Source organism: Zeus faber (genome assembly GCF_960531495.2).
Source record: "Zeus faber genome assembly, chromosome: 2".
Taxonomy (NCBI): domain Eukaryota; kingdom Metazoa; phylum Chordata; class Actinopteri; order Zeiformes; family Zeidae; genus Zeus; species Zeus faber.
The window spans coordinates 45,517,296-45,543,318 of record NC_137189.1 but is presented as its reverse complement, the minus strand read 5'-3'; the positions used below and the strand labels follow the sequence as shown (position 1 = coordinate 45,543,318).

Below are 26,023 nucleotides of genomic sequence, written 5' to 3'. Positions count from 1 at the left end.
AAAAAGAGTTGGGAGTGGGACCCTGTTTAGGTGAAGAGGCTACTGCTTCACGTTACAATTCCCAAAACCAAATGTATTGTGCATTGTATTTCTATTTAAGTGAGACAAGCTCAGCTCTTTGTTTTCAAAATGGAGTGAATCTGAAATTTGCAAACTTGAGTGACAAACTTGCAAACGTATTATTTGCCAATTATTTCAGATAGACAGACAGACAGACAGACAGACAGACAGACAGACAGACAGACAGACAGACAGATAGATAGATAGATAGATAGATAGATAGATAGATAGATAGATAGATAGATAGATAGATAGATAGATAGATAGATAGATAGATTTTAATAATAGAGTTACCAACACAACTGAAACTTAATGGAAAAAGTATGATAATATTTTCTCCAGGGGTCAGGATTTGGACCTTTTTAGGGAAAAGACTTTGGGACCAGGCTTAACTTTTCCACCACATCTGAAAGGGATTTTGTAGTTTCCAACTGATGTGGATGGGAGGGGGGGTTGGGGGGATTCTGTAATGAATGACATAAAAATGATATTATCTTGTTCCAGATTCAGCTGAATTCTGGAATTGTCTCTGGCCTGCAAACAGAACCAGACGGATGCCAAAGGGCCACAGCACTTTGAATTAGGGTTTTGCTCTGAGTTACTTTGTGGTCAATTGAAAACAATTGGAGATTAGATGCATTCACTCTCGGCTTCAAGTATATATAAAAAAAACAAACTCTTGGTTGGGACATGTTCACACATGGCAAACCGCAAGGTTTCCAAAAACTCTCCTTCTTCTTCATGTGGCCACAAACAGCGACGTGGCATTAAGAGTAGACCTCCAGGCAACAGGGACAGCCCGTCTACTCATGCCGAGGCTGATCTGAGCCACAACGCAACGGCGTGAGAATTGTCAAGCATTAAGAATGACGCCGGCCCCCGGCAATCTGCACCGATGGTCCGTTGAGAGCCCTCTGTCGCCCCGGGCTGCAGACTAATTTGCCTGTGAGGTGGTTAAAAGCAGAGAGTGCAAGAGAGAAACCCAGAGAGGGTTAGGGGTGGGGGTGGGTGTTGGACATCCAGGGTGTTTACTTAAACGTCACCTGTATACGCATGTGTGAATGATGGAGTATATTCCACTACAAAGCAACACGAAACGTTGTTGTTACGGCCTCCCTTCTGTGGCTGGCAGTGGTGTCACATTTAGTCGAGGTGAATGTGAAAATGACATATGCCGTAGCTCTCCCCTCGCTTGGTTAGTAATGATCACAGGTGTGCGCGGTGGTTCAGACCTATATCTTTTGACGAACCGTTACTACTCAGAGGAGAGATCCTGGGTGCGCCTTCTTTTTGGCGAGGCCTAGAATCTTGGGATGGCGCCGACACATCTTGGGAAGACGGTGCCCCAGTGTTTCTACGCGCAGCGCAGGGTGATGTGCTGTTTAACACGAAAAACAAAATCTTTGTTAACACAGCTGTAATAGCTTGTTAAGGAGGCCAGATGCAAAGGTGCCGTGGATGTTCAGCCTCGGGGGCGACAGCAGGGCTCGCTGAGGTGGCGACGCCCACTGTCTGGTTCCGACCCCATGGTCCGTTTCAAGAATCGAAAATTTCGAAAAAGGAATGTCCTCCTATTAAACGGATATAAACACTGGAAAATTATTTGAAGTTGGACTGCGTTTGCGGTCGTTAAAAGCTTCAAAAAAAAAAAGCTTCGTTTTAGAAAAATCTGATTGTGGGACTCTTGCACAACTTGTGTAAAGAATGGCCAAAATGGGCTTTACATTTTGTGTGTGGGTGTTTGAGTGTCTATCTGTGTGTGTGTGAATGTATGCGTATGGAGGGACGGGGGGGGGGGTCTGTTTCCACCAACAATAAGTGACCCCTTCATCTATTCAACCCCCGCTACCGCAGTTGTCCATCATAATGGCCGGTGATTTGGTTGGGATATAAGGCCGGGCCGGGACCTGGTTTCCCATGAGCGCTCCAGAACAAAGGACACTCCCTTTAAATGGTCTGTTGACATGTGGGCTGGATGAGTCTTAAAGTGCATTGATAAATGTGATGAACTTCAGACAAAGACTTGGGCCTCGCTTTTGGAGCTCCGAGCCCCGGCAGTACGGTTCTTTACCAAAACATGGGGTCTATTAATGTTGTAGAAGAATAGTTGTCGCTGTTGTCGCTACGCAGTATTATAATACTACTTTCTAATACAAATGTACAGTACCAAAATGTAGCCTGCCTGCCCCGCAACCGCGGCGCACAGCTGCCTTTCCAGAGCGATGTTGCAAAGTTACGGTGAAATGATGATAGGCAGACTAACGGCCTTGTAAGTGTGAGGGCAAACAGCTGAAGATGAGCAATAAAAACCAATTAGCTGGGATACAGTTGAAATCAAAGGTGGCACACGAGGATAAACAAAGGGTGTCGTGTGCATTTGGCACCGATAAATCACTGCAACCCGACGTGTGTTAATCATCAAAGCCTCCATTCGGCTGGGAGCCTGAGACGGCACAAAAAACCAAGGCGCAGCGCTGCAGGGGATACCTCGCGAGAAAGTCATTTGGATCTCTTTTTGTTGCACTATGGCGTATTTTTATGGCCACGTTTAAATACTTTTAAACATGAATAGAGGGTTGAGAAAATGTCGGTCATCGCTTTTCAAATCGGTGTTGCAGCCGGCCTGTAAAACCTAGGTGAAACAAGGGGAAACCTGTGTAAGATGCAGGATGTTCTTGTGTTTTAAGATGTGAAAGTCTTAAGACGCTGAAACGCTCGTAGGCGGCGAGGGTTTTTGCACACAGATTTTCTTCCGACAGTCCTGGCCTGAATGAGACAGCGAGGTGTCTTTCAAGGGACCTGTTACCAGCCCCCATTCACACCGCTGACACGTTTTGGCTTCACGAGCGCTCCAGCGACCGTTCCAACACTGTAAAGAAGCCACTCGGGACTTTGGCTCCTTGCCCAACTCAACATTCACTCAGAGTGAGCTGTGTTTTCCCTCGTAAAAAAACAATTTTGAAGTAACTGCCCCACCCCCGTTGCCGGGCCTGTGTGCTTAACACGAAGAGGGCTCATGAAAATGATTATCAAGCCCCATTAAAAAAGGAACTTTTCTCAGAGCAGAAACAAGAAACAGTTGACTTTGCGGGTACGCGGGCCATGAAAATGACGTTGGCTGATCTCCAACCGAGTAACCGCGGATAAACACCCGAACACCATAACTCTGTCATCATTTGCCCTCACGAAAGCACAATTGAGTATTACATTTCGGAGCGTTAACTAGCAAATCTTCTCCCTTTTCTCATTTTTTAAAGCAAACAAACAAAAAAAAATCATACTCAAATTGCTAAGGTGGATTTTATTTTAGGCCAAGCACAGCCTTTTGGAGTTTGCCATTTAATACAACTGTTTGTGTGGGTGTGGGTTACACTGCAAATCCCAGCATTCCGTCACAACCGGCGGTGTTTATCAAACTAGGTTCATCAAATGGCTTTTTGAAATTCCCTGCGGCGTCCTCTCGCTTCCTGCACACGCACAATGTTTACATTCTTACCGGGAAGGACGGACCCTGCCACCAACAACGGAAACAGCGTACGGAGAAGAAGCAGTGATCGTCCAGCTTCCCGTTTTTGGGAACGGCGGTAGACGCCGCAGGAAAGAGACGCTCGGCGCCCCCGACGGGAGGTGGGGGTAAAATTGACACATCGCTCACTGTCGCTGAAACCCACCTGAACAGAGAGCAAGACCCCGCCGCGGAGGTAACATGAGCCCACCTGCCGGGGTTTGGCCGAGGCAAAACAAGACCTGGAAGCTGTGCTTTTAGTTGTGCCTCAACACAATATCTGGTATCCAGATTTGCAAAGCATGCAGAGGGATAAAACAGTACAAGACGACGAATGATTTCAAGAAACGAGAATCAAATCAATATGTAAATATATACCTAAATAAAAACCAAGGGTCTTTTTTTTGTTGTTTTTTTTAAACCTGTGCTGTCATAATGCTGGGCATACAACACAGAGTATTTGTTTCATTGCATCTAGGACAGAGTTATTGGAGTTCACCTTCTCCACCTGCAATGCATCTCTATATTAATTGTTAAATCATCAAGAACTGCTGCAATAACTCTGTCCTGTGGACGACCTGTAGGATGACAAGAGCACAGCTTTTTGGTTATACAGAACCGCCACCCACCCCCCTCCTTGGAGAACTATTTTTCCATGTTACGGTCTATAAACAACTAATCACTACTCCAAGAGGGGGACATTCACCACGGGTGAGACAATTAAACATAGAACCAAACAACATTTACACAGAAAACGTAAACATCAGATGACAACATGTATTGAAAAACAGAGTTAATTAAATCCAGGAAAACTGGAACAGAAATTGGTCACGTGGCCTCTTCCTGTCATAGTTATGGCAGTGAATGAGGGAGGAAAGGAGAGGCTGCTGGGGTGCATTCGACGCAGGTGTTGGTGGTGTGTGCGTGTGTGTGATGGGACCGTCTGTATGAGTGTGTGTGTGTGTGTGAGGTTTCCACCGATAAGTGCACAGGACTTATCCCTATTGGTTCTGCTGTAAAAGGTCGCTATTATGTTGTGGCACCTTTAAGCAGCGGAAAGGGCCCTGAAGCCCTCACCGAGCTCCGCACCTGCATAGACACTCTACGCCCGCAGGAAAGTCCTCAGCACCCTTCCCTGTGGCCACAGAAGACCCCCGGGCCCCGAGAGAAGCCGGAAGCCCGCAGAGCAACCCCCACGCCCAGTTCCCAGGGAGCACGAGAAGACGCCGCACCTCCGGTGTGCACACATAGAATCAACCCCCAAGTGCAGGCACAAGACATAGCCATGCGCAGAACCCGGGCCGCAGGCACCAGGCACGGACCACAGGCCCGGGGCCAGGTCCCGCACCGACAGACCGACACCCTGCCCAACTGCCCGCCCCGCAGGCGAGCTGGCGGGACCCCGATGCCCAACCACGCCCCATTCATTGGCAAAGCCCGCCCCACCACACCGACCAGATGGCCCACCTGTCCGCGAGCCCCAGGTGCCCATCCATGTAGCAGAGTGTGCTCAGCGCAGGGCACCGGGATGTTACCCCCCTACCGATGCCAGCAGGCGGCCAGATATATGGGCCCTCCACCACCCGGAGCACCCTCAGCAGAGAAGCCACGCAGCGGGAGCAAAGGCCGACAGCCGCTCCCCGTACCCCAACCCACACCCAACATCGGCAAGCACCGGTAGGCACCTAGCGACGCTCCCGGCAGCCTCGCCAGCTCGCAGTACACCTTAAGCTGCCAGGCGCAAGCCGCCAGGACTCCAGCCCAGCCGGCAGGGGCGGCTGGGCTGGACAGCACAATTCCAATCAAGTTCAGCTGTTAATACATGGTTATTAAAAAAATTTGAATTCTTGCTCTACATATAAAGTTTTATTTGTGAATGTGATTTAACTAATGTACTGAAAATATAAAAGACAGTCAGAAAACAACAAAATAAATTGCAAATTCCTCATTTGTAAAAGTTATGTTAAATTAAAGACAATGTCAAGAGGAACATCCATGGTAATGGCTTTTAGAGACTAATCATTGGTGTGATGTGCTTTGTCTTCCATTTGTTAACAACGTGGGCTGAAGGTGATTAGCCTCTAAACCAGGCCATGCAGCAACAGAAATAAGGTCAGGAAAAATAAATATTATTATTATTAGCCTTGTTTATCCCTTATTGGGTTATTTATTGGCAATAAGCCATTGAACTGGATTTTTTTATTTTATTTGTATTTCATGTAATCTGAAAAGAAATTATTTGGATGTAATCACGTCTGTGCAGTGGGAGCAGAGTCACAACCTGCTTCAAGCTAGCATTTCATTTTTGGGACGTTTGGCTTCTATGGGGGGGAACCCGAGAGGTTTAAAGGGAACAAAGGCTCTCGATGCACACAGCAATGAAAAGAAAAATATGTGCACTTATTTCAGTTCTTTTGTGCCTCTCAGATAAAATAACCATTCTTGTATGTTCCTTTTGGGAGGTGGATTACAAGGTAGTCATTCACCAGAGACGATCAACATTGTCCGACCCTCCCACTGAGATCTGTGCTCGAGACCTGGGCCATTGCGGAGATAATTTTGTGCTGTGCTCTCATTAGCCCCTTTCACACATAGTTCCCAGTAAATTACAGGGATAACCTTTCCAGCACTGCTAGTGATTTTTACTATTCACGCATGCAGCTACGTTCAGGAATATTTCCACCATGCACCTTGTCACACATACCATAATGGTGCCGAAATAGAGGGGTCTCGGTCCACACCCCCCACAGCGCACGGAGCGGCGAATGGTAGAAGCTTATTCACTTGCGCACAAAGGGGATGTATGTGGACGTAGCACGGAAATAAAAATAAATATGCCTCTGTGCCGAAATATATAAATGAGGTAATACATATATAAATATATAAACGAGCAAATATACATAGGCCCCACGGACTGGGCGTAGGTGCTCCCAGCGCAATAACCATAACCCAATGTTATTAAATCAGTCTGATCATTTTCCACACCATACTCTCAGCCTCCGGAGAAAGAACGTTCTCCACCCCTTCTACGTCTCCCCGTCTACTCGCTTCATGCAGAATGACGTAAAAGACGCGTCTGAGTGGCGTCTTTTAAGAAGAAAAAGAATCCAATTTTAAGAATATAAAGACCTGTATCCATAGAGACTGGACGCGTTTCACTTTCTTGTCTTTGCAGCCGAGCTCCACGCTCCGGACTCGCCATTTTTTAAGAAAGATTTTTTTTCCCCCGAAAACAATTTTTTTTTTGAATATTTGTACAAAGTAAATATTCTCTATACAAATATTTAACTTTTCTAAGGAGGTGGAAAAAGGTGGTGGAGGTGCTGGTACTTTGCGCTTGTTTCAAATTGTTTTGCTGTCGGTCATTATGAGTGAGCAAGCCCGAAGATCATTATGGAAAACGTGTGATCTTAACTTTCTTCTTGTATTTGCCAAATCCTCAGTCAGAATGCCATATAAAGGCTCTTAGATGGATTGAAGCAGAGCTGACTCTGTGTTTTACACGTCCGGGACAAACCTCAGGGCTGCCAGAGCGATGAGGAGTCAGCATCCAGCTCCTCCACTAACCGCCAGCTTTTTGGAGAACTCCTCCGCCTCCCCCATCTTCTCTTCATCCACCTACTCCTCCCCCCTTCCCCGTCCTCCCTCCAAATTCCTCCGAATGTTTTCTTACATCCCGTTCTGCCTCATCGCTCTCCATTCAGCCTCTCCTCCTCCTCCTCCCCCTCCTCTCCTCATTCCCCCCGTTCCCCAATCTTACATTTTGAGAAAAAAAACTTTTGCTTGTACTTGTTTGATTGTAGAGGAGGTCATGCACTTTTACATTGCATTTAAAAATAATATGCACTTGATCATAGTTCTCGGTTACATCTCTCCTAACCCTTCCTCTATCAGGTGAGAGGCATAACTTGTCGTGATGCAAGAGTGGTGAATGATTCCTTTGTAACCAACAATTATTTTAAATGACTGGGAATCGTGAGTCACTCCGGTAAAAGCGTGGTTCGTTTGCCACTAGGTAACTGCAGGCGATGATGACACCTGAACCCTTTCTTGAACAACATCTGTGAGTCACGATAACGCAAATATTCAAATATTATCTGTGTTTATTGAGCTTAAAAACAATTGATATTTAGGTTATATAAAATATAAAATCATGAAGGCTTGTAGATTTATAATATATATATATATATTTTTATATATATATATTTGTTTTTATTAAAATAAAATATATTCCGTCAGTTAACGCCGTTTTAAAAATAAATAAAAATGATGCATATTACTACTTGAAATCAAATAATTTTGTGAACAATAAGTAACAAGTGCAGCTATTTCAATTAACATTTGACCTAGGAACAATTTCGATAAAATTAAAAACGAAATAAATAAATAAACAATTAAGTTTGTAGTGTAGACGTCTCGTCGACATGTTTTACAACACAATGGATATTTAGCGTCTGCTTTGGGGTGGAACTTAAATGTATAAAAAAAAAACACCAAACTCGATGTATGTGTCCCTGTTGTCACGTTACATCATCGCTGCTCCGTGTGTGTGTGTGTGTGTGTGTGTTCACCGTGTTTACAAGCGCAACCTGTCCACGAGGAAGGGGCGGGGCTTATTTTTATATTGACAAACGTGATTGGTTAGAAGTGAAAGGTCAGCTTTAGATCGTCCAAACTGATTGGCTTACCGTTACAACTTGCCGAATGCGGAAATGAACAGATCTGTGGAATTTTATATGGAAATAATCTAGTCTATTTTATTTTGACACAAAAGAAAAAAATATATTGATAATTATCGTTATCGTTTTATCGCGCAGCACTTATTCAAATTGTGCTTGGAGGGAATTATTTTCACCGGACATCATGACTTTGAGATTTAAATATGTGGGACTTGAACAGATTTTCCCGGTCAAAAACCAGGTAATTACTGTGTAACGGAAACTCTGCTCCTGAACCGGATCACAGACGTGATCCGTGAGCCACGAGTCACACATGCGCGTCACTCGGTGGGAGTTCCAACCGTTCCATTCAGAGTCGACCGTTCTGTCCCCCATTCGAGTTACAGCCACCGAATCAAACCAACAAAGAGGCGGAAGATTTAGGAAATCTTTTTTATTGAGTCACTCGTACAGAGTCAGATCTCTAAAGAGAGTCAAACTAATAACACACTACATCACTAATGACGTGAAGCGCTCGTGTAAACACATTAACCCTCTGTAGACCCTGCTGAATTCGGAGAAGCGTTGTGATTTTGGTGTGGTCTGATATTTATCTCAATATAATCAACTTAACGCACTCTTACTCCAAAGTGGTTGATGTGTCTATATGAAGGAAAATCACAGCTACGTTGATATGCCGGCAAAGTTTTGGTGGGTGTCATTATGCAGCTTTTAGATAGATTTACAGCACACAAGCTATAAAGAGTATGTTTTTGTAGTTTGTGTTGCCGCCAGAAATGTTGTCGTAGCACACAGTAGAATATTTTGACAAACCGTTTTGTCAATACAAAAGTTGCTCATCAAGGTCCTGGGTATACAATGAAGTCAAAATAGTTGATCAAATCTGACGTCTAAAAAGGTAAAAACAAGGTTTTATCACAACTCCTAACAACTTTATTTCAGTTGACCCAAGGTGTGAAATGAGACGTTAGCTAATGACTTTACTAAATGCAGTCACCATTTAATCTGATTTGTTCTTACTTTTAGTGAAGTTGCTAATTGGAGAGCCACCGTTGAGAACCACTCTACCGTCCTCTGCCCGGTGAAGGAGACACCTTAGGATTCTTTTACAAGCAACTGTTTCTAGTGGTGTATACCTGCATAGTTAAAGACAGAGTAGGAGGTGGGGTACAAGGACCATGTCCAGTGCTACTGGCTATGCTAAAAAATTGCCCACTTAACAACTCAGCGTGAGGTTGAGCGCCGGTCTCCCCAGGAGCCGGTTCCTCTCCGACCCAATGCGAGCGGCCGCTCCCTTCGGTCGTCCATTCAAGGATGTCTAGACAAAGTGGAGAGCTCCGGTCCATTCCTTGTCAAACATCCGGGGAAGTCGGCCGGCAGCCTTCTCCGTCACAGTTGGCGGCGAAGCGTCGTGCAACACTGGTGACAGCGAGGGAAGTCAAACAGTGAAAGTAGGACCCGGGGGCGTAGGCAGTGGGGTTTTATAAATAGACACCATTCTGTTTCAGCAAACTGTTGGTTGAGGTTATACGTTTCGCATGGCTTGTCGCTAATGTGCCGCGTAGCACTTATGGACCTACGGAGTGCTGATGCAAAAGAGACACCGGATCTATGTAAGTTCACCTGGAGGGACCGGGGCCCCCCAGCTGTGGGGCTGGGATGACTGGAAATCTGTCAAGCCTCCCTCCGTAAGCGCCTGGGAGACATCCATCGATGCCAGCCAGCAAACGCCACGGTAAGCGCGAGGGAAAAGATTGAAAACGAAAGCATTCCCCAGCTTAGGTCTCCTCTCCCGTTGACGTCTGTCAACCTGAGACGCCTTTGAGGTGACGACCACCTCATCGAGGGCCGTCGCACATCCCACCGGAATGCTGGTGTTTCTGTGGTAGAGGTGTTGTTTCACTACCCGCTCAGGATGAGGACCAAGCAAACCAAACTTGCCTCAGCGGTTGGGACGGGCAGTACACAGCTTTATTGCCGGTAGCTTCATTCGTAGAGATGCAGCCTTATCACTTCAGAAGGGAAACGCAAGTTATTTTTTTCCCGCCAACTTCACTGGTTCCTTGAAAATGGTTGAAACTAATTAAAAATATATAGATGGATATGTGTTGTATAGATGGATCCTGCTAGCTCCCGTTACGACCTGTTTCAGAAGCCTGTTACGACGTCTCAGTGCCAACCATCAAAGATCCCACGTGTGTGAAAATGCGCGTTCTTGCTTGGGTGTTGTTCTTAGCTCCAGGGGCAACAAATACCCTTTCAATTCGGAGAAGTAGAACTAGGTCTTTGTTTAATGTACAAATGACCCATTGGTGTAATTTCCCATTCAGACGCTTTCTAGTCCGGGGCGAGATGTAATCCCAGGCGCCCCCCTACTGAGGGTGCCGGCGGGTTGATATGGATGTTAGCGAGGGAGCACGGTGACAGCCCCAGAAGCGACTGTTTAATTCATTGTATTTTAATTATCTCTCTCATTCACCAAGTGCGAGGCCTAACACGCACCTCCCCTCGAGTCGACAGCACACCTTTTATCATTGGCCCGTCTGGAAGATAATAAACTTTTGCTTTAAGGTAATTACTTAATCTAGACAAACCTCTGTGTTAAGCAGTGCTATTAAGTGAGCGGGTTATAAATCAGAGAGGCGTTGGAGGTAGGTGATTATTCAACGCCGCAATCAGTCTTGGGACCCAAGCGGTCGTCTAAGTACCTGAATTATAGAAAGCAGCGTGCTAACAACACGCCGCACAGCAGAACCCGAGCGCTCTTGCTTTGTTTGCCGACAAACATGCATGTGCGCGCGCCGTCAGCTCGCTGATGCATGGAAATGATTAGCACATGAAGCCCGGCTCCATGAAAGCAGATAACTCTCTCTCCCATTTACCTCCGAGGCCTCCGGACTCGTGTTTAATATCCCCAAATGCCACTCTCATGCCTACCTGGGCCTCAAGCAAAGTCAGCCACAAAGGTGGAGGTATTCTGAAAGGTTCATCCGCCCGTTTAGTTTTGAAATGCTCTGTGCACATTATTGCTAAAATCACGTGTTTTAGATAGAGATAATATTTAGAATGCCATAGCATCACATAGTACACACATTCAGTCACCACATGAAATTTCACCCTTAGTCAGTAGTGAACGGTAACTACTCATATGTACTAATAAGTTCCAATAAATCCAAATCACAACTAATTAGTACAAGGTTCCATGTACATAAGCAATCTTAAAAAAAATGAAAGCTTCCTTAAAAATACTTATATTTGAAAAATATCTATAGCAAAAAAATATCTAGAGGCTATAACTTTTACCATTGGACCGGAGTCCCGCACGGGTCTGATTTTCAAGACCAGCTCCCGCCCTGCCCCCGCGACGTGTAACACTGTACTTGCCCCGCTCCCCGAGCACATGGCCAATTAGTTCCGCAACCCGACCCCAACCGTAGACACAAGATCCACCGCCCGACCCCGAAACCGCATACAATTTCAATAATTTTTTTTTGTTTATTTCTCATAATATTGAGCAGCACATCTCCACAGCTGACGTGCCTGTTACGCACCTGATTGAATGGTCTCTCATATTCCAGAGCCCAACACATAAAGCAGAGGTAATGTTTTTTGTTGTTGACTATGGCTACATCCAACCTTCTGTGATTTCATCCTTCTTGTGTGGGTAGTCCTTTCCCGTTGCCATGGCTTCTTCCGGCGATGGGAAATGCTCCCGCTACCGCTCTAATATGTTGCCGTATTTGCTTGGCGACAACTCATAATCATAACTCATAATGTTTTCCTGCCACCTCCAACGCCTTATTCTCATGTGTCACTTTCGGTAACAGTTCGACCTCGTCGTCGGTCCAAGCAAAGACATCCCGGGTCTCACTTTTCGCCGTCGCCGTTCTTCCTCCATAGCATTTTCTGCAACTAAGCAACCAATCGGCTTCCTGTTTACACCGGCAGGCGCACGGCCGGTGTAACTGACTGGACATGTGCACATTACGCACAAGCCGGAAGTTAAGAGACGGCCTCAGAGGATGAAAACATGATTAATTATAAAATTAAGACAACAAACCACCCGCAAATAACTTTTCTTTCGGTTCACGATCCGATACAGGACTCTGCCATGGGCAGCAGCACCTGTTTTTTGTCATTGTCACTACGTCATCGGAAAAAAAACTTTTGCAGTAAAGTGTCCCTTTTAGCACAGCACCCAAAGTAAAAAAAAACACCAAAACTTTAAAGTCGTGTCCCTCGATGATGCAATAGCCCGGCGTTTCTGCTGTGTGTGTATGTAGCGAGAGCAGAGCCGGCGTGACTATGAAAAACTGTCGTCTGGTCCCGGGCCACGCACCACTGCGCCGCCCGGCCGCCAAAAAACCTAATCTTAGCAAGCAAAGACTAATAGTTGGCTGGGGTATAAGCGAGGGCATGTCGCCTCCGCCTGACGCCCCTTGCGCCCGGAGGGGATCGGGGGCCCGGCGAATCAGGTAAATGCGCCTCTTGAACTCTCTCGAGCGCTCCCCTATTGTTCTCCTTGCGGCGGCGAAACAATGGAGCTGTCGGGGTGATCGAATAAGCCTGCCTGGTCAATCCCCCCGCCAGGACCCCGCTCAGTCCAGCGCTGGCTGGCTCTCGCCCGAGCTCCATAGAGGAAACAGGGCTGCCTGGTTAGCGGACGGACGCGCCGGCTGGCCGAGTAAGTCGGGAGATGCCATCCCAGAAAGCCCCGTCGGCCTCGACTGCAGCTGTCATAGCAGCTCATCTAAACCAACATTCGGTTGTTTTAATTCCGCCCCAAATGGTGTCTATGGCACAGCTAACGGTCCGCGAGCGTAAGTAAATTGCAAGATAGACGTTTTTTGGTATTCCGTGGACCTCTTTTACTCCGCATTTTACTCCAGGGCAACTCAGGCGGTGGTGTGACCTAGATACCAATTTCCTGCTACTCTTTAAAGTCCACACCCCGTCCTGCAACCCCCACCTCTGTACCCCCGCCCGATCAGCCTCCCATGACCTTCTCTTATAATTCATCCATGACTGTTATGAATGGAGCATTAACTCAAGCCGCTCTTTGAATGGGGCCCTTTTGCTCTCTCTCCCTGATTCTCTCTCTCTCTCTCTCTCTCTCTCTCTCTCTCTCTCTCTCTCTCTCTCTCTCTCTCTCTCTCTCTCTCTCTCGCTCTCTCTCTCTCTCTCACACACACACACACACACACACACACCTTGGCAAACCCTTAGCAGTCAGTGCCACCAGAAAGGGCATAATTAAACGAGCCTCGGACGAATTGTGGTCAACAATGTCCGCAGATAGACAGACGTTGGCTCAGTTCTGGAAACAAGAGGAGCATTTTGGAATTCATACAGACAAGCTCTGCAGTCCTCTGACACCTACCCAACGTCACGCTGCAATCAGAGACGACCATTTCAATCTGCAAATCCCAGGGTCCCCCCATCGTTCCCCGGGCGCGGGAGGTGAAAACCTTGGCCGCCGCACCGAGACTCGGCGCCGAAAAAAGCCTGAAATAAACCAGCCGCCGTCGCCCCGGGTCCCTGCGGCATTGTGCTGGCGGGGGCCCCCCGGATAAGGGGTCATTGTCTGTGGGCCGCACGGACCCCGCCTGTCCGTCAGGGTGTCAGGGTGAGTAGAGTGAGAGAAATAGACCTGGAATGCTGACTCACAGAGGTTCTGGCTCGGCGGGAGGGGGGAGGGGGGCAGGTACAGATAATGATCCATGGCCTTGACCCTTCAGTGTGTGAGTGTGTTTTGAGCTTGTGTGTGTGTGTGTATGTGTGTGTCTGTGTGTGTGTGTGTGTGTGTGTGTGTGTGTGTGTGTGTGTGTGTGTGTGTGAGCGGTCTTCATTCATTCGTGCGGGTGTGTGTGAACATGAACATACGTAGGTCAGTGCGTACGTGTACATTGAAGGGCTCATGCCGGTGTGTATGTGCTTGTGTCTGTGCAAGCATGCAGGTATTGGGTGCGACCGAGTGTGCTACACACTGTGTGTGTGTGTGTGTGTGTGTGTGTGTGTGTGTGTGCGTGCGGGCGTACGTGTGTGTGTGTGTTTATGTATGTGTGTGTGTGTGCGTGTTTGGTGTGTGTGTGTGTGTGTGTATGTGTGTGTGTGCGTGTATGCATGCGTGCGTGTGTGTGTGTTTATGTGTGTGTGTGTGCGTGTGGTGTGTGTCTGTGTGCGCGCGCGTGCAAGTGTGTGTGTATTCTATATTTATGTGCGTGTGTGCGCGTGTGTGTGTGTGTGTGTGTGTGTGTGTGTGCGTGCGTGCGTGCATGCGAGTGTGTGTGTATCTCTATATTTCTGGGTGACCAAATGCATATATGCATATGTGTGTGTGCGCGTGTGTGTGTGCGCATGTGTGTGTGTGCATGCGTGTGTGACACCTGAAGAATTTTAATGCGATCCAGAGATCAGCTGTCTCACCTGCCTCCTCTCGGTCCGCTCCTCTTCGTCGCCCTGGAGACCAGTTCCACCAGGTTACAATTAATGAGACCTGAAAACTGCACAGGGAGGACGGGGCAGAGGGACGGGAGGGTGGAGGAGAGAGAGAGAGGGAGAGAGGGAGAGAGGGAGAAGAGATCAGGGTGAGAGTTAAGCGATGCCTCCACGGAACATTTTCCAAAAATGTTTTGAAGGCCACGGCATCAACACCCGAGGAAAACGTTGATTAGAAACACAAGCCTGGAACCGAGTTGAAAACCTCCGAAAGGCCGTCGCTACACCCCCCCCGAAAACATCAGCCGCGCGTTTCCTGTTATCGCAACAGTTAATTAGCTCGTCAGACGTTTCGGGGAAAGCGTCCCCCGAGCCCCAAAAAAAAAAGGCGGGGTGGGGGTGGTGAGAAAGGAAAATATTTCGTTTATAAAAAAAAAAAAAAAAAACGCAGCGAAAGAATGCTCGAGGAAAGACGCAAACACCATGAAAGCAGGCGGGCGTAGACGCCCCCCCACCCGAAAGAGGCGGTGCGTCGCCGCCGCCCTCCGACCCGGGGAGCGGGGGCTCCGCCAGCTCGGGGACGCGTGGCAGCTGTTCTGACGGAGGCCCACACTTGCTCGGCCGTCCTGTCCGCCCACGTGTCTCCCACGTGTTAAGCAGCCGGTAGTCGATCGACGTCGAGATCCGGGCCCGAAAATTAGAATTTCACCGATTTCACACATCGATTTGGTCGGACACGGCCCCGCCCTCCTCGCCTCGTTCGAGTTCGAGTTCGAGGGCGTAGCGGGCGGAGAATCAGTGTGCCTAGCGCAGGGCGGGGGGGGGGGGGGCGATGCAGCCGGAGCCGGAGCTTCGTCCCGGCGCTGTCAGTCCCTGTTTGGGTCGGAGCTACGCCCTCCACCGCACCCCGCACCACCCCCACCCCCACCCCCCACCCCCGGTCCATCATCCCGCCTAGTTCAAAGGGGGCCTAGCTGCAGGTCTTTGTCAAAAGCCCAGTTGGATATCTTTAATGTTCAAGATGTAGGATTTCTTAGGACGACTTTGATTATTTATTTATTCCACTTCTCTTGTGTGATAGTGCCAATATTTTACACGAAACTGCTCAGCCTGCTCTGAAATTCATGTTGCTTTATTGTAGCCCCTTTGCCTTTGAAATCCCTCCTTTTTTTTTTTCACCCCCCGTCTTCTCTTTTATGAATTTTGAAGTCTCTCCCTCTCTCTCTCTCTCTCTCTCTCTCTCTGTATTTTTTTGCTTCCCTTTCTCATCTTTCTTTGGCTTTTTTATTTTTTTATTTTTTTTCTCGTTTCTTTGCGCAGCCCCCCAGCACGTCTTCCCGACCTTCCACACGCCCATCCCCATTGACCTGCGTCACCATGAGGGCAGGTACCACTACGAGCCGCACGCGCTCCACGCCGTCCACGGGTAAGTGCTGCCTCCCGTTTGTTGGCTTTTTTTTTTTTTTTTAACCGGCGGCAAAACGTTTCGGGCGCCAGCGGGCGTCGGCGTGCCGCGATAAAAAGTTGTTTTCTAAAGCGCCGGGTCGATTAAGCAGGCGGCGTATTTGCTCTTGCGCTGGGGCTCGGGACGGCAGGTCGGAACGGGAGCGGAAGGTTTCTCTCCGGGAAGGTTTTATTTTATTTTTTTTGGGGGGGGGGGCACCATTTTGGTGGGCGACGACAGGAGCTCGTCAAACTGCCGCGTTTGGGTTTTTTTATCCGAAACCCCGGGTCTCAAAAAGTGAATAATCCAACCCGGCTTTGAGCTCCTCCGGTGTGAGGGATGGTTTTCTGATGTGACATCTTCCCTCCCTTCGGGGAGCGCTACGCCGCGCAGATCGCCCTCGAGTAAGGCAGGCTGGTTTCAGCCGTCGCCGTGGAGTGGCAGGGATATGTAGAACTGCTGTGTGACTGTGCCGCTGCGGTGTTGTGCAGGGGACATGTAGGCACGGTGCGGATGTCACCCAGCCAAGCCGAAAATACATGAAGAAAACTCAAGAGAGAAATGGAGAAGAATAAAAAAAATAACTAATAGATAAATAGATAGATAACTAATGATTAAAGGCGAGTAAGAAATACTGAGGACAAAGACGTAAACTCTTCAGACAACGACGCTTAACATTTAATCCAGAAATTCAGCGGGAAATTCAGAAAAGGACGAGGTCCCACCTACTTCATGTAAGATCTAAAGTCTATACCGAAAAGTCACAACACATAAAGGCAAAGGTACTTATAACCTCTGATGCTAAGCTATTAACGGATGCCTCTCTCCCTTTTTTTTTTTTTTTTTTTTTTTTATGCATCGCTTGTTTGAAAAACCCTTTTATTGAAAATAAATAGCCAGAGAAATGTATATATATATGTATGTATATATATACACGTATACACACATTTTTGTGTGTGTGTGTGTGTGTGTGTGTGTGTGGTTTTGAATCCATTCGGTGGTGGCCACCAGATGCCTTTCTTCATTCCATTAACCACGAACCTCAAACCGCGGTCCTGGGTCCATTACACCCTCCATGCCGGGCGTGGTGTTTGTGTTCATTATGGGCTGGCGGTGCGGCTAATCTGCGCATTGCAGACCGCGTTGCCCCTCGAGCGAACACCATAATTAAACTCCCGGTATAACGCAGGGGTCAGGGCGCTGACTGGCTTCCGGATAGCTCCGCTCGCGGTGGCGAACCGTGGCTTCGTCCTGAGGGAACTTGGGGTTTTTTAAGCCTGGTGGAGGGAACAGCAGCGGTCCTGATCAACGCTGTGGGATATTGCGAGGTACCATACATCATGTCGCCGCAAGTTTAATCATCGTGTCCACTCGTTACATGTGAAGCCTCAAGCCGCCAGTCTATATAAAGTCAGTAATATTTTAAAGGTAATTCATTGAATCCTTCCAAAATGACTTAAATAACCCCATTGGATTACACTAACTTACTATTACTATACTACTTACTATAACACAGTTTTTAGTTTACAGTTGAAGTTCTGATGTTTAACTTCACAATATATATTTAATGTTAATCAAGTGAAATGAATAATAATAGTGATAATAATAATACTAATAATACTACTACTAATAATAATAATAATAATAATAATAATAATAATAAAAATTGTCCGGCCACCGTTGTCGTCCTGGGTCCGTGGCACACTTCCAAAAGAACAAAGGAAGTTCTGAGAGGTTTTTTTTTTTTTCTCCCCCGTTTTCCTCGGTGATAAAGAAACTTTTCTTTTATCGCGGAGGAAAAAAACAAAAAACGCGACCAGCCGCAAAAAAAAAAAAAAGGGGGGGGGGGGGGGAGAGAGAAAGTCAATAGAGTTCTCCGAAAAAGTACTCTTCCATTTAAATTCACGAGATTTGATGGTGATACATACTTCGCGCCTGGCGGAAGCAGAGCTATTCATCACGCCAGCCGGGGGAAAGAGAGGGAGAGGGGGAGGCGGGGTGTGTGCGTGTGTGTGTGTGTGTGTGTGTGTGTGTGTGCGTGTGTGTGTGCGTGTGTGTGTGCGTGTGTGTGTGTGTGTGTGGTGGAGGGGGTGCCCAGCCTGTCTGCCGACTCGGCCACCTTGATTAATGTGATTTGATCTTGACAGTGGACCCCTAATTCATCAAGACCTTGATCTAGCTGTCGCTCCCCCCTGCCCGCGCCAAATTCACCTAATTACAGGAGCATTGCACAGCAAATTAAGTGCGGTGTCATTTGTCGCGCGGCCAGGCACTTTATTATCCGCCCGTGGCCGCGTGTCAGAGTTCTCCTGCTTGATTGTCTAACATGACACGTCGGCGCCATCCTCTTTATCATTGTTTGCATATACCGTAATGAGGGGCCTGGTTATTTTGTCAAAGGCTGTCATCACAGGCAGCTGCAGGAGGGCGCCCTATTTTTTTTTTCCTTCCTTCCTCCCTTCCTTCCTTCCTTCCTTCCTCCCTTCCTTCCTTCCTTCCTTCCTTCCTTCCTTCCTTTCTTCCTTGCTTCCTTTCCTCGCTCCCTCTGTCCCTCACTCCCTCCCTCCCTCTCTCGCTCCGTGCGCTACTGGGGATGTTTGGCCCCATGGCGGGCGTGTGGAGGCGAGGCTCGGGCGACTGGACTTAATATATATCGACGAGCGGCTCGGAGTCGGTCGCGCGGGGGGAAGTGGACGCGTGACGCAGGCGGAGCTTAGGGGGGTCGGAGACAAGAGGCGCCGACGGAGATGACCGGAACGGCGTACTAGGTACTACGTGCTTAAGTATGCGAGTAAAAAAGAGGCATTTTTGGACGTGCTACATACGTTTATATGTAGTATTCCCTGCATGACAGTGCGTGGCTGTAAAACACCTGCTAGCGTAGTGTGCAGTGTTTTACTACCACAATATATCAGGCGTCACATATGGTGTGTTCTTATTACAAGTAATGCTCTTGTAATCGACTATTCTGATCGACCAATCAGCAGTCTGCTATTTCTGAAAAAACGACCGTTTTTCGTTAATAACGACCGTTGTCGCGGGAAACCACTCCCGCTTGCAAAGTTTGGCAAAGTTTTTCAATTATTTTGGGGAGAATCTTCTAACGTCGTTGCAGTGTGAGCTCTGTTGCTGTGGATAATTATTTCACAGCAGAAGCTACGAACAGGAAGCTTTACAGCACTGAAATAATTTAAAATCAATATTCCGTCTCAATCTATTATTTCATGTTGTAAGTCTCCGTGTAATAAGCAGCATAATGTCCGGCCGTCAGGTCATTACTGATAAATAAGCCCCTTCTGAACGATACACAAGACCTGATCACGCGGTCGGGGGTTACTCCGGTATAACGGTCGGCGTGCCGCACATTCTCCCTCAGCGATTTTCCTCTTTTTTTGGAAAGGCGTCGCTGGGCTTGCTTTCTGTTCCGTCTGGTCTTCAGAAGCTGAAAGAGCTGAAACGCTGATGCTACGCCAAGCACTCTGGATCGCAGGCTCCCTGCCCCAAAGCAAAAAATGTAAAATAAAATAAAAATAAATAAATAAATGGAAAAACAAGGTTCAAACGGAATCCACACCTGAGCCAATTGTTGGCTTGGTGCCGTCAGGGAACACAGATAAATCGTTTGGGGTTTTTTGCGAGAAAAAAAAAAAAAATGCTGTCTGCCTTGAGGATCAGACAAACACTACGGTGAACTGACTTGATTTAATGAAACAAGTGTCTGACGGCCTGATGTGTCGTGCTGCAACATCCTCCATCTGGTATAATGGAGCAGCTTATTTCCATAAAGATTTGAAACTATTACTGCACGTCATCATTTATTACCTCAGCGACGGACAATGTTATGCTGTGGAGAGACGTCGTCGACTTTTAAGTCGCCTACTATATTTTAAATAGTAAATGAATACGTTTTATACTTTTTGGGTTCAATTACTTAGTTAGGAAAGGTATCCGGGTATAAGCTGGTGATGTGTGCTGTACATATGGAATTGTAGAAACTTTATCTCAACCCTGATAAACGTTCATATATTTATTTATATACTTTTTTTTTGGTCTTTATCGACTTTTATTTTTAGCCACTTTCTCTTTTCCATAGCCAAAAAGAAGAGAGAGATTTGGGCATGACGGCATCTCAGTGGGGAACATGTAACTTTTTGTAGTTCTCAAATAAAAAATATATAGTATAATATATATATAAAAAGCTCAAACCAAATAAATTGAACTGATCAACAGCTCAAGAAATATACAAAAGAGATGCATCAAATGCAAAAGAGAATAGATGAATAAATACATAAATGGAATAGATAAATAAGTAAAATAAATAAATATATCAACATCAATGTTGAATCAGTTATTCATTTTATTATTGAATTTAATTGAATGAATCATTCAGAAGTCATAGTCTTTTCGCTCACTTTTTCAAGTTTGGACATTGTTTGCAGGGTTTCAAACCAGCGACATGTTATATAAAGATAAAGACGAAGATAAAGATACTTTATTAGTCTCCAAAGGGAAATTCCAGACTTTCTTAAATATATTTGTTGTACACAAAGAAAATCAAAAATGTATGTTTGCTTGTATCTAGGTCACATCTTGCTCTGCATGAGAGTGTGTAAAAGGCATGTGTGTGTGTGTGTGTGTGTGTGTGTGTGTGTGTGTGTGTGTGTGTGTGTGTGTGTGTGTAGGGTGGGGGGTATTGGCTGTTAAGTTTGAGCCGTGCTCGTCACGCAGCGGTCCAATAAAGCTGGTGGGAGTTTGTCCGGGCCCCGGGCCGGACAACGTGATCTATCTAAATCAGAGCCCCAGCGCGGAGACGCAGCTCACTGTCACACTGTAATTCATCTCAGGTGTCGCACGGCAGCGAGTCAAAACAGGAAGGAGGCCCGACAGACAGACAGAAAGCACAGACACCCACGCACCCACGCACACACACACACACACACACACACACACACACACACACACACACACACACACACACACACACACACACACGCACACACACACACACAAACAGGTCTCTTCCACACATGCATATATGCACAGTTAGTCACCCAGACATATGGACATAGCTCACACACACACACACACACACACACACACACACACACACACACACACACACACACACACACACACACACACACACACCCACACACACACACACACACACACAAACGCACGCACGTACAGACGCACGCACGCACACACACACACACAATATTGTACTGATATCAAAGTGAGGTCCGAGTAAATACACCTGTTAAGTGAGGACCCATCTTCCTGGGGTACTTCTGAACCAAACAAAAATAGTGCCGTCGGAGGCCGGTCCTCACAAGTACAGTCAAACACGTCTGGAAAGAGCTGTTCAAATAGTCACATCTGATTACATTCTGATTCTCACTCAAATTGAAAACCTGGTCCCCAGTTCAACCCCGAACCTGAAGCGTTCCCGTTTCAACCTGAACCTGGGGCTCACTTTATAAGGCCATTTACATGGGCGGATAATAAAACCCCCCAAAAAACTCAAGAATGCTTTGATTTGATGGAATAACTGACTTAAAACCCATGACTCGCTCATCATCTCATCTTAAATGATAACGATAACCGAACGGGGCACTTAACTTCCCCTCCCTAGTTAATTTCACCAGACCCGTAAACTCCCAAAGCCCAAAACCGACGCTGACTTTCAAAACCGGCTCCTTCGAAGGACTCGGGGTTTCAAGTGTTTGGTCCGATCCGGTGCAGCTCCAGTGCAGGTCTTGGCCGCTGATTTCCTGCTCTGCTCAAACAGCAGAGGCGGGAAACACACACCCACACCCGCACCGTGCCGCCTCCACCCACACGTCCGCGCCTTTCTTGCAGGGTTTTGGCCCGACGCCCAGGCCCCTTCCATGCCGCGCTCCACCGACCGGGCGTCGTTTCCCCCGCGCAGTGGCAGGCGAACGATGAAGAAACAGTCCGCGGGCATTCCCTCCTCGCTCCCCACGTTACAGTCCTGCATCACTTATTTAGGGGAACCCGTAGGTGTGGGTTTGCCCTCCGAGCGCACCCCTCGCCTTTACCCAGCGTCCGTTGATTTGAAAGGAAAAATCGTTTGGGGCGAGGCGTCGGCGGAGCGGTCAGAGAGAGAAATACTGATGGGGCTCACTGGACTGTTTTGAAAGGTGATCGTTGGTGTGAGGAGGTTGTTATGGTGGTAAACAAAACCCTGTTTGGTTTTGTTTGAAGAGTCAGTGGCGTGGAGAGGAGGACCTAAGGAGCTGACCGTGGGGGAGGAGTGCTTATCAGTCCAGTATTTGTGTATTATTAGTTACCAAGACGTGAAAGAACAGTACAGTGATGCATTTTGCTTGCATGTATTCATCTTAAAATTTGTTAAAATAATTGAGAGTAAAACTGACGGACTCGCTGGCCTACGAAGGAAGCTTAGAAAATTAAAACGTGGTTTCTTCTTTTCTTTTGTCAATCAAAGCAAGTGAGAACGGTGATGGAACATCATATAAACCTGTCATGAATCCTTCCCCGATCTCCCAGTATTTATATTTGTTTTCATGTTTTATTTTCATCTGGTCATTTCCTCATGTCATGTCACTAACCACCAATGTCATGTCAGATCCGCTCACTCCCTTTTGCTTTGCTGTCGCTCCCTTTTAGTGACATCATTGGGAGTAGTCATCGGGGGCTTTAGCCCCAATGTCATATGAATAGCCCCCGTTCTAAAATAGCCCCGCCGGGCGGGCTCTGCACTCTGATCGCTATCTCTCTGGCAGTGCCGGCTGTGCCAACTGCACGCCAGCGAACGTGTGCCCGTGATCAGCGCACGTACCGTGCGTGGTGGGGACACTGCCCCCACTAACCCTAACCCTAAGCCCCTGATGTCTTTCCATTCAAGCAATGCCCCTGCCCCGTCCCTTCTCTTCGCCTGGTTTCCCCTGCCTGCAGCTCATTCCCTCGTTCCTCCTGCAGTATAAACACCAGTCCACTTCCCTTTGTTCCCTGCCAGATTGTCTCTTGCTTTATGCTGAGCTTTCCCGCAGTACTACCTGTACTTTCTTGTAACTTCTGTCCGAACCTCTGCCTGATTCCCTGGACCATGATTCTCTGCTCATTCCCGACCGGATAAGTTTATCTTCTCTGACTGTTCTCCTGGTTTTGTCCCCTGCCTGTTTTTTTTTTGTTTGTTTTTTTTCGAATAAACCCTCTGGACCTTGTGCGACATCTTACCTGATTGTTTTTGTGTCGTGCTAATGGGTTCACATCCGTTCTGAGTGAGCGAGCGTAACAAAACCCGACTGGGTGCAACTTCCATCAAGCCTTCATTAGACAACACTTTATAAATGCCCCAGTCCAAACTCCACAAACCTCCCTCACCCGTCTCCAGATCAAAGCCCCCAGTAAGTCAGGGGAACCCTTCGAGACGGTTCTGCATGAATGGGTCAGGTGTTGAGAGTAATTATCCAAGACGCTCACCAGAGGAATCTTGAAGGCTTCAAGGCGTGGGAGGTAGGTACCCATGATGAGGATCAACGTCGGCTGCACGGCGATGTTCCAAGGAGCTGCACAGCACCAAAGGAGAACCGAAGGGAACCAGGGAAGAACCTTTTCCAACGTGTTCGCAGAATGGGATATTGCAGCTGCTCAACGAGACGTGTTGATTTACCCTTGGGGCCCACCAACCTAGTCCACCTGAACATGGGGGTTAGAGGTCAACATAACAGTAGCTCTGGTGCTCCTTGCTCAAGGCCAGGTAGAAGGGCTGTTGGTCATTGATGTGGACGTGACGCCTCTGACATCGTATTCTAACTACAATACAGTTTAAACATTGTACTGATTCGTCTATTCTCTCCCCTTTCACACTCTACTTTTCCGCTCTCAAATCTCTCTCTCGCTCTCTCTCTCTTTCTGCTTTTGTCATTTTTTCTCTTCCTCTTCATCCATCTTCATCTCTTCACCTCTTACTCCCCCCACCCCCAGCCCCGCGGGTTTGGCAGGAAGTCCGGTCATCTCCGACATCTCCCTCATCCGCCTGTCGCCCGCCGGCATGGCGACGGGCGAGTCGCCCTTCAGCCCGCCGCACCCCTACATCAACCCCCACATGGAGCACTACCTGCGCTCCATGCACGCCAGCCCCACACTGTCCATGAGCGCCGCCGCCAGGGGGCTCAGCCCGGCCGAATGTAAGTCTGGCCCTGCAACTGAAAGAAATATTTCACTGAAATTGATTTAAAGGTGTGTTTTTACACTTGCCTTAAATTCTAGAGTTGCATTGTAGACTTTATTTTTAATTTGATTTATCAGATTTTTTTTTTCATATACATTATATTAAAGGGGACCAATTATGAAAAACTCACCTTTTCTGTGTTTGTGCACATACATTCGTGTCTCTGATGGGGCTACTAACACACAAGGAAGCATGTGATTCAAAAAGCCGTTCAGTTGTGCGACCCCTTCCTACGTCACATGGGGCCTAGAAAGTAGAAAGTAGAATTAGAACCATCCCAGACCCACGGCTCCGTTGTTGGCTGCACCTACCAGCACAAATCTTTCAAAAGAACGAGGAATCAAAACCACCTGTACGTGACAAAACTTCAGATGAGTGAAACGTAAGCATTTTAAAAGTAATGCTGTGTGTTTCTTTTGCCGTTTAGTGGTAGCTAACGCTAATAGTTCACTCATAACAGCCTGGTTACACTGTAATCCTTTTATCAGAAGATCTTAGCGGCAATAGGAGGGATTGTCACGACTAAACTTAACATTGGCAAACTGACATATAAACCAAACACACATAGAGAGCACTAAGAAGGAGAGTGTCGAGCCGGTGCATGCGTGTATGCCCCATAATAGGTCCCCTTTAATTAATTTCTAATTGATTGTTTTCACAAGACAAGTCTTGGTTTATGCATCAACAAATTGACACGTCAATTTCGTCAAGGCTAACGACCAGGGGCGTTTCTATGACTCAAAGACATCAGCGGCTTAGCCCAAGGGGAATAAGGAAACCGAGTAAAATAAAATACACCTCAAATAAAAACAGACTGTTTTTATTTGCTCCGTTTGGAGGCACGGGGCACGGCGACGTGCAGCGGAGCGGAGATCAAATTGCCCCCCGACCGCTCCCTCGCCGCGCCCCCTCGGGAGGGTGCCCTAGGTGGCCGCCTGTGTCGCCGGTAGGGAGCGCCGGCCCTAACCAGATGCCAAAATGACGAGCACTGTAACTGGGGCGCTCTCTCTTTCTCTCCTTCTCTCTCTCTCTCTTTCTCTCCTTCTCTCTCTCTCTCTTTCTCTCCATCTCTCTCTATCTCTTTCTCTCCTTCTCTCTCTCTCTCTCTCTCACGGGGCTCCCACAAAATGTGTGCATCCCAAGCAGTGCGAGGTGGGTCTGCTGCTTGAATGCCACACACAGGACCCAAGACGCACTTGCGTTTTCGATCAACGATATGATATTGGTTTCAAGGGCTTTAATGCATGATTGGAATGGAAAATCAATAGATCCAGGGGGTATTTTTTTTATTATACATATTTTTTTATTTTTTTAGATCTGGGACTATTTTAGATGATGGGCTATTTATTTGGGGCTAAAGTCCCGGAAGCCCACACCTAACAACGCCACTTTTAGTTACAATCGCCTATTTGGCCTATATCAAGTCCCCGCCCTGGGAATAGATTCGCTTCCAAAAGGAAGCAAAATCTGTTCAGAATCTGATGGCGAATTCGATGAACAGCCGACGATTCTATTTTAATTTGGTCAGTAGAGCGTCAGTAGAGAAGTGTCGCGTGTGAGTTCTTTTTCTTTTCTCCAAATAGTTGGTAATTCATTTTGGAACGACTGGGTTTTAAATTGATCGGCAGTAAAGAAAGGTTTGCTGAAATACAGGCCTATTATGTCAGGGGTCTGAA

The 26,023-nt window shown here is 47.2% G+C and overlaps 1 protein-coding gene across 1 annotated transcript in view; it reads left to right on the top strand.

Annotated features, from left to right (window-relative positions):
* LOC307247812 (zinc finger protein GLI2-like) overlaps positions 1-26,023 on the top strand; it is a 69,112-nt gene that overhangs the window by 11,681 nt on the left and 31,408 nt on the right. Inside the window, exons 2-3 of the mRNA XM_080023933.1 lie at positions 16,003-16,108; positions 24,101-24,303. Of these exons, the coding sequence (XP_079880059.1) occupies positions 16,003-16,108; positions 24,101-24,303 (309 nt within the window). The remainder of the gene's footprint in view (positions 1-16,002; positions 16,109-24,100; positions 24,304-26,023) is intronic.